This window comes from Nothobranchius furzeri, chromosome 2, assembly GCF_043380555.1.
Source record: "Nothobranchius furzeri strain GRZ-AD chromosome 2, NfurGRZ-RIMD1, whole genome shotgun sequence".
NCBI lineage: Eukaryota > Metazoa > Chordata > Actinopteri > Cyprinodontiformes > Nothobranchiidae > Nothobranchius > Nothobranchius furzeri.
The window spans coordinates 60,128,280-60,137,464 of record NC_091742.1 but is presented as its reverse complement, the minus strand read 5'-3'; the positions used below and the strand labels follow the sequence as shown (position 1 = coordinate 60,137,464).

General features: G+C 41.0%; 2 protein-coding genes across 2 annotated transcripts; one reads left to right on the top strand and one right to left on the bottom strand.

Annotated features, from left to right (window-relative positions):
* Positions 1-613: 613 nt before the first annotated feature.
* Positions 614-1,992, top strand: msmp1 (microseminoprotein, prostate associated 1). The gene is made up of 3 exons (XM_015946771.3): positions 614-853; positions 942-1,050; positions 1,655-1,992. Exons 1-3 carry the CDS (start codon positions 748-750, stop codon positions 1,833-1,835), a joined length of 396 nt encoding a protein of 131 aa, XP_015802257.1. The 5' UTR covers positions 614-747; the 3' UTR covers positions 1,836-1,992.
* A 414-nt stretch (positions 1,993-2,406) lies between these two features.
* rgp1 (GP1 homolog, RAB6A GEF complex partner 1) lies at positions 2,407-8,839 on the bottom strand. The gene is made up of 9 exons (XM_015946770.3): positions 8,686-8,839; positions 8,381-8,496; positions 7,966-8,099; positions 7,779-7,862; positions 4,064-4,213; positions 3,762-3,908; positions 3,516-3,643; positions 3,265-3,442; positions 2,407-2,748 (listed from the first exon to the last, which is right to left on the bottom strand). Exons 2-9 carry the CDS (start codon positions 8,494-8,496, stop codon positions 2,525-2,527), a joined length of 1,161 nt encoding a protein of 386 aa, XP_015802256.1. The 5' UTR covers positions 8,686-8,839; the 3' UTR covers positions 2,407-2,524.
* Between the last annotated feature and the right edge of the window lie 346 nt (positions 8,840-9,185).

The window sequence follows — 9,185 nt, the reverse complement described above, 5'->3', positions numbered from 1 at the left end:
TTACAGGATATTGGTGAATAAGCCGACATATCAAACATCACAACTTTTTTTTAATCTTGTGCCAATAATTGTTATGAATTTGCTGAGTCTAATGAGTCTGATTAAAAACTGTTGAAATTACACGGTATTGGCTTTACTGTCATGTGAAATGTAAGCTTGTTTCTTTGCCCCAGTTCTAGAAATATGCATAAATAAACGATCGTAGGCTTTACACAAACTGCTTGGTTCTGTCAGAGCGAACTATCAAATTTTGATCATGGCAAACCTTTTTCATAAGTCTTTGATGAGACATCATCAGAGGTCCAGTCCTTGCTGCACAATAAACCTGAGCAGTTCTAAATCAAAAGAGGTTAAAGGGTGATGAATAGTGATAGATAATTCCATCCCATCCCTCCTACTCTCCCTGGATTACTCTCTTACTTCCCTCCAGATCACCTCCCTTCAATCTCCCCATCGCTTAGTCATCACACGGATGTGTCACTGTTTCTATGACTATGGAGGTTCATGCCCATTGAAGCAAAACGAGGGGTTCTTTGGGGTGCCAGGATGCAAGGATGCAAGATTCCCTTCTGTTTACCGCTCCCTTTCTACACAACAGATCCTCCTCATTCCTGACCGATGGCGCCACTTTCCACAGCCAGATCAACGCTGACCACACCTCCACGCCACGGTCGTAAAATCCTCAGGATGTATAAAGGGGGGAACATGAGAAAAAGAGGAACCACAATCTGATCAGAGCAGACGAAGATGGAGCTCTCCATGGTGAACTGGGTGGTTGTGTCTGCTGGGTTCCTGCTGATCTGGGCCAGCGCTGGCTCAGCTGCACCCTTGGAGTGCCACTTCAACTCAAGAGGTCAGTCTCCATTCTTTGAAACTTTATTATTTCCTAAATTGCAGTCGTTCTTTTAAATAAGAAAAATATTTTCCATGTGTCGTCCAAGCGCTGTGTGTGTTCGCGGGGAAGCAGTACTCCCTGGGGGAATCCTGGATGGACGATGCCTGCATGCACTGCACCTGTCTGCACCCTGTTGGTGTCGGTTGCTGTGAGACGTGAGTAACACTAACAGTTGAGAGTGGTTTGGTGTCCAGATGGGCCGTCTGTCAGTACAGGAAAGACAGAGGGGATTATATTTAAATGAGGACATTTGGGGTCTCAAGTTCATATTATTAAAAGTAAAATAAATAAAAAAAGAAACTTATATTGATTTGAGAATGGGGCGGATCTGCTGGGTGGCATAAGGTGGGTACTGCTACCCTAACAGAAAGCCTTGGTACCCCTGTTGCCAGCAGTAAATTCAGTAGCTGTGGCAAACCGGACATTGTAAATGATAACCTAAACCAAATACACATATGGCTATGCAAATACTGATAAATATGCTCCTCTGCCACCTCATAAATGCTTTTCTAGGTCCGCCGCTGTTTGAGAACATAGGATTTTTTTAGCTAAAGTGATCCGAATTCATCTGCATGTTTTAAACTGAAGACTGGTGTAGTTTTCTTTTATCTAAATAGCTGTTTTGGTGTTAAATAAAGACCCAAAATATACATTTTTAGTGGTGAATAGTCAAATTATTTTCTTAAAAAATTAAGAATTCAGAGTTTTGAATATCGAACAATTTTAAAACGAGCATGAACAGTCTCTGTTTGCATCCAGAGTGCATCGGCCGGTGGACTTCCCCGCCTGGTGTGAGGTACGGGTGGAACCAGTGACCTGCAAAGTGTTTCTGGTCCAGACAGCTGACCCTCGCCAGCTGTGCTACCCAGGTGAAACAAACCAGGATCCGAGCCACGGATCGCTTCACCTGCAGCAGCAGCAGCAGCAGCTTGAGGGTTAGAGACGATTACGTGCACCAGTGAAGTTATTTTAAACACATAATGAACCATTTGTGTGATTCTTGTGTACGCCAGACTTCCGTGTCTCCACACTTTAACGTTTTAAGTGCAGTTTTTATCTCCTTTTGAAGCTTTACATGAAAATAACCACATTTTAAGTGTTTTTATTCCTTTCAAAACATAAACCTGCCTGCATGAACGTTTTAGATGTTGCTTTAGACAGCAGTGCCGCCTTAAATCACTGTAATACCTGCTTATTGTAAATATCAGTTTATATCTTCTTTGCTGTAACCCATTATCCTCCCAAATAAAAGCACTCAGTTATTGCAATAAACATTCAGTTTTATTTTTTTCTCTTGCAGTTCTTAAAGCCTGAAGCAAATAGCTCATACAAGGAAAAAAGGAATCGTTTACACAATGCTTGTTTCATGGATGGAGAGGAAATGAGCTAGCGTGCTAATGCACAAGTTAAACGTGAAATAAATACAAAACAAAAGAGATGCATTCCTTAAAAAGAAACAAATGATTGGTTCAGTAGAGCTACAACACAATAAATGCATTTCGTAATGCGTCTAGAAAATAAGCAGAAACATACAGCTGGTCGTTTGGATCACACACACGCACACGCACACGCACACACACACACACACACACACACACACACACACACACACACACACACATTCTGACTTCAAATACGGATGCTGTTGGTCCCTGTAAACTGAGACACGTAGGACGCCAGGGCCGGGTTGGTGGGCAGCACTTTGATGGGCAAATTCCAACTGAAGGTGTCCACGTCCACATGCTCCGCCCCCGCCCAAATGGTGTCCTCCGATTGGTTCTGCAGGACAGTTGGGGCTTCCGTAGGATCCCGGGCGGTGACAAACTCAAAGTGCAGCCGCCAGCGAAGACTCACTGAGGGGTAAAGGTTCAGGAGTCAGTGTGTTACAACAAAAAGGTGATTTATAAACACAAATGTTCACGAATAAAACAACAATGAAACAAACTAGCTACGTATTTTAGACATTTCTGCCATCTTAAAGCTTCTTGGATGGCCTCAGTTTGGAGAAATATAGTTTGTCTGCGTGCCAAAAAATCTGACAGGCATTTGTTTTGGTTTTATGGTGCTTTTCACAGTAGCTAATGATAAATCGTGACATATACGTCACAGTGTGTCCTCTGGGAGGATTCCCTGGGCAAACAAGCGTACTTGTTGCATGGTGCCTATAGGTGTGAGCCTCCTTGCTCCTCACAAAGCTGTAGTTTCATCTCCTAAAGAAGTTAAAACAGGAAGGAACTAAGCACCGCTGTTGGGGAAGGTGCTAATTAGACTCTAGATAACCAGATAATAATAATAATAGCAGTGGTAGGAAGAAGAAAAAGAAGACAAAGACGAAGAACAAGCAGGAGAAGACTGGGCGGTCCTCTGACCAATGTCTGTGCTGAAGCCTGGTGTGACGTTGAGGGGGACGGGCAGAGAGAAGTGACTGGAGGCCGTGTGGAGGCAGGACTCCAGGTGTCGTCCATGTCCCGTCACACTGATGGCCTGACCGGGTCGTCTCTGGTACTGCTCCTGGATCTCCTCCTCACTCTGAAGGCTCACTGAATACTAAGCGCAGCCAGAATTTCAGAGCCATTACATTAGGAGTAAACGTGGGACATGAAGTAAAAGCACCACACACCTGTAGGCAGGGAATGTCTCCCTCGGAGAAGTTAAATGTGCCGACGACGTCCTCTCCGAGTCTGTAAACGGTCTTGAAGATGCAGAACTTTGCCACTTTTCCGCGCATGTTGGTGATATTAAACATGTCTGGAGGTAAAGAACAAAACAACACAAAAAAGGCTCAAAGTTCTACAGAAAAATTCACAATAACAGCAGAATTAAGATTGGTCTGGAGAAGAGAAGCAGGATAGAGAGGCAGGCTTACGAGGGCAGCGCCTAGAGGTGGTGACCATCAGCATGTCCAGTGCTCTCTCTAGAGCCCGCGCGTCCCTGCGACTCGCTTCTTCTTCCTCCAGAAACGGGTTGGAGGGGGAAACCTCTTCATCCTGAGGAAACGGAGGCTCTGGCATTCCTGCGATTTAGAAAACACTCAAATTCTCATTTGATTCCTTATGAACAAAAACAAACTCCTGTCTCCTTGCGCAGGAAAGCTGACCCAAAAACGTGGTTCTAAATGTGAGAACAGTGGGAACTGAGATAAAAAAATGTGGTCTAGATTAAGCTCACCCTGCAGAACCAGCACTCTGAAGGGAACTCGGAGCAGCTTGATGGGAGAGTTGACCCTCTGGCAGCCGATGGTCAGTTTGTAGACGTACTTCACCGCCTGGCCGCGAAAACTAGGAGGTCCGTCAACGGGAACCATCTCGCTGTACGAGTCTGTGACGGATTCATGAATGGAAACAGTCCTGTTAAAAGGTTATGCTAATTAAAGACAAACAAGTAATTGATTATTAACAACGACACACCAGAAGTGATAAAAGTGCATTATTCAGATATTCTTAAACCATGGTAAAAATGCGGAAAGTCTCTGTGCTCTGTTTTTCTAACAGTTATCTGATTCAGTGACAGCCAAGTCACCTTTGTTTAGGTACTTTGTAGTTCTGCAACATGTGTGTTAAGGGAAGATTATGAGGCAGTTTCCAGACTATAGTCGTGATTGCTTGATGTCAGCACGGAGGTGGTAGGGTGATGATTGGGACTCCAAACACCTTTCAGGACTACAGTAGACCATGAACAATTCTCTACACCAATGCAGAAGTCTGATTTTTATTTCATTAGTAGTGGCAAAATGTACAACCCTAGTGTTTGCCTTCCCTCATCAACTTCCTATTTGTTTTTGAATTGAACGTAATATATTTAAAAGTTTTTACTGGTCTCTTCATATTCACACATTGGTAAGAGTATTCTGGTCAAACGAGTGGCAGAGGCAGACCGAGACATCGCAGATGTAAAACAGACTGCTGCTGTAAGTCATTCATCTCCTCTGCAGTAAGAGTTTATAACTCCTCAGTTTAACTGGAACTGGCATTATCCTGGTACACAATAACATCAATACTATATTCAGTAGGGATGCGAATCTTAGAGCAACTCACGATATGATTCGATTCCGATTCTTGGGGTGCCGATTCGATTCAGAATCAATTCTCAATTTAAATCGATTCACAATCAGTATTAACAAAGAGTGTCAGCTCCAGGATGAACTACTTTGTTGTACAAGTTAGTTAAAGCTATGGGACATTTTTATTAGACTTTAACCAAGTCGTGCTCCAAAAATGCTAATTTACTATGTAAAATAGAGTGATTCTAAAACTGTAAACAGAAACAATCTTTCGACCAAAAGGCAACATTTATTTTTGCTTACCGTGTAAAATATAACACATCTGTAGTTACCTAACAGTAGCTTTGAAAGTAACACAGTCAAATACTTTTCAAGTATGTGTAGAAACAAGTTACATGAGTAATCCTGAGTACTCATTTATCAACTTAGAAAATAAATATGAGAATATCTCAAATTTCTGAGTATGGAAAAAATTACATTCATGTCCCCTCTTATCAGCAGATTCAAACATAAATCATCTCAATTTATGGGACCACAAAAGTAAACGGAGTACTGACTCTCCTAACAAAGACCAAAAAAGTGCATCTCAAACCTGTAACATGCCAAATATTTGAGTTCTTGGAATCGATTCTGAATCTTTGTGAAACGATTTTGAATCTTTATAAATAAGAATCCCGATTCAGACTTGAATCAATTTTTTTCAGCACCTCTAACATTCAGTATGTGTTCGATACTTGTGTAATACCTGATGCACATTAGTATGTCTGTGTTTCTTATGCTGCATAGTTCTGGAAACACAAGTTTCCTTTTTATTCCTTGTTTTTAGTGGTTGAAGGTTACAATAATAGCTTACTGCCTTTGTGTGTTTACCTTTAATCTTGTTATTATTTTTCTTCCTTTTCTCTAAGTTCATGCGCTGCTGTAGCGAGTGACTTTCCCCACTGTGGGATTAATGTTCTATTCTAAATCATCTAAAATAAGGCGGCTGTCCAAAATGAAGGTATCAGTTATATACATGTGTGCACAGACGACAGAGCTAACCAAATCTCTGTTAAGAACTTTGTGATTTTTCCTTTGGGTTCAGATTTGATAAAACATGGTGTTTTATTCAGTTAAAGGTGCATTATGTAGAAATGAAGTAAAAATGACATCCGGTGGTAAAATGTGGTAACTGCAACCAGTTTAAACAACTCTGGAGCTTTTTGCCGGCTGTCGTCAAATTACAATTGTCGGCGCTGCAGTATAGGTGACGTGGCAACCCCACACTCGCTGTTGGTAAACAGTAATTACGTCTAGGGTTGTCACAGTGAGAAAATTTAACCTCACGGTTATTGTGACCAAAATTATCACGGTTTTCGGTATTATCGCGGTATTTTTTTAAACGTGTTACATTCTCAGACAACTAAATAAACCCTGTATGTCAGGAAAATATTGTCCTCAGTTTGTGTCGAAATTTTGCCTACAATTTGTTATTCTGTAATTATGTTATTTGTTTACATTTTTCCCTTTTAGTCTTTAAAATACCAATATTTGCCCATAACTTCTTATTTTTGTCTGTTTGATGTCATCATTTGAAAAATATTAGACCAGATGATACTCAGTACTCAAGTAGCCTTCTAATCAGATACTTTTTTACCCTTACTTGAGTAATAATCCCTATATCAGGAAATATTGTCCTCGGTTTGTGTCCTTCCAGTGAGCTTTGCAGATTTGGGAAAATGTCATAAATTCATAATTATTCTCGGAGAGAGACCAACTCTTATCTGTCCCTGGGAGCCCCGTAATGCATAACGTCATTTCAATATGGGGGTGTCCGTGACACGGTTTATATGCAGGTAGCGGTGCTGCGGCTAGTTTATATAGTGACTCGTTGCATTCTCCCTCAACCCAAATCCTCGGATTACGCATTTTAGCTAAAACGCTAGCGTTAACTTGCCTTGCGTTGACTGTAGAGTTGTGGGTGATGGTCACGCAGACATGTCATGAGATTTGAAGCGTTGCTGCCTTTCACAGACACTTTTTCTGCACGTGCTGCAAACAGGATAGCTGTCTTCTATCAACTGTCCCTCGGCATTCTTCAAATATCCAAAAATCGCCCATACTTCCGACTTTATCTTCTTTGAGCGATAATGAATGTCCTGAGCGCTGCCGTCTCCTCCTTTAGCCATTATTTCAGCTTTAGCTTCAAGAAAGTTTTGGTTGTAAACAACAAAGCGCGCATGTGCCGCCGGCAACTTCAGCAGATGATACGGTGGCTGGTAAGGGTCACTGCGCCTACCCCGCAGCCACGGTAAACCCACCGAGATAATATATATATTTTTTAAATTATGACGGTTATTATTATTGTCAACTTTTTTACCGGGGTTTACTGCTACACCGGTTACCGTGACAACCCTAATTACGTCCCTCCTTCCTTTGTTTTCAAAGGGAAAAAAACTAACAATCCCCGCAGCCAGCTGGATATGAAATATGTTTTGGTATAACCTTCCTTCCAAAATGTCTGAAAGATTACACTCTTTTGGGATTTTCTCACTGTAAAATTCTCACTATGTTTTTACATATTGCACCTTTAAAGTAAAAATGTATGTCATGTTTCAATCATACAGTCCAGTTTTTCCTTTACTCTTACTGTTTCTTATATTCCAACTTCAGAATACATTTTAATTGGTTGTTTGACTACATAAGAAAGCCACTTGATTAACTCAAGTTGTTGGGGTATTTCTTAAAACAACATAGCACATTCCTGTACTCTAGGTCCTTCACCGCGATGTGAGGAACTGATGAGATCAAAGAGAACATGTGCTGCTAAAAGAGGTTCTACAAGCTGATTATGGGTTTTCTAAGAATTGGAAAATAAAATGACACCCTTTAAAAAATACATACATGTTTTACTTTCTCCAGGGTCCAGGCGCAAGTCACAGAACAAAATCTTTGGAGGTGTGTCCAGCACACATTGCCCTCGCTCTCCTGCAGAAAATGTCCTTGTTATAAAACTTTTATAAATCAGAAGTCTCAGAGAAGAATGTAAAATGTGGGCTAATCTGGGACTCTTGTGCTCCGTCATTCTCACCTCTGCTAGGAATCAGCACAGTGTCGCTGTCAGCCTGGACGTCTTGTTTGTTGCCCTGAGCCGGCAGGGCCACTCGGTTCTCACTGGCATGAAATTGACAGTGGATCTGGGCACTGGCCCATGCGAGCATCTCACTGTGACACAGGCAGGGTGAGTGACTAAATTATTCATTCATAAGTCTAAGTGGTCCAAAATGTCAGAAACAAACAACAAAATGAGGATTGATTTACTCTAGGTTTCAAAGTTCTATTGATGTATACATTCATGTGGACACAAATCAACATCAACAACTTCAGACGTCAACAGATTTGACTAAAGACTGGGAAGTTTATGTTTATGTTAGTCAGCAAGAAGGCTAAATTATCTTATTTTTAAACGCTCGTACAGATAGTAATGTGACAGGTCAGTATCATACCTGCTTGCAGATGTGGATAGGTGGGACATGGGGTTGGTGAACGTTATGAGACACTCCATTAGCTCCCCGGCCAGAAACACGGGGCCTCGGGCCATGGAGGCCACCACCTCGATCATCTGCAGCATTAAAAGCAAAGCGAATAATCACAAATAATCGACCATCTTCACATAAGACAAACACACACTCGGATTTGAAATTATTTTTTGAGTATCTTGTATGAATGGATCTCCATCCGTCCGTCAGCACAGGCAAACGGCAATTAGCTGAAGTCTATTTTTTCCTAAAAAAGTTATTTTATTACATACCTCGGCCTCAAACGAGACTGCGAATTAGTTCAACGTGTGTCTAAATTTACTACTCTGAAATAAAAGTACACAGTCTGACATTACATTCTATGTATTTGGACATACTAGCTAAACTAGACGGCTGCGAGCTACCGTAAACATAACAAAATGTACATGGTCTGCTTCCGCTACTGGACAACAAATCACAACTCAGAGGAAAACAGAGTGGTCCTAAAATTTAGTCATATAAATAAATATTCATTTGGGATTATCAATAGCTAAAATACTAACAAAAGATCTAACAATTCTTGTTTTATTTTCAAATTCTATTCAATTAAAAGTCACAAATAATTGCAGGAATAGTTTTTCGTTGGCCTTTGTTTTGACTACTAGCATTGAAAGTCAGACGTTGCTACCATTAACTCGTGGGGAGGAAAATACTAAACATTTCACAATAAATAATAAATGTGCGCTATTCTCATCACGAATTCATAAAACGTTTTAATTAAATGCAAGTTTTT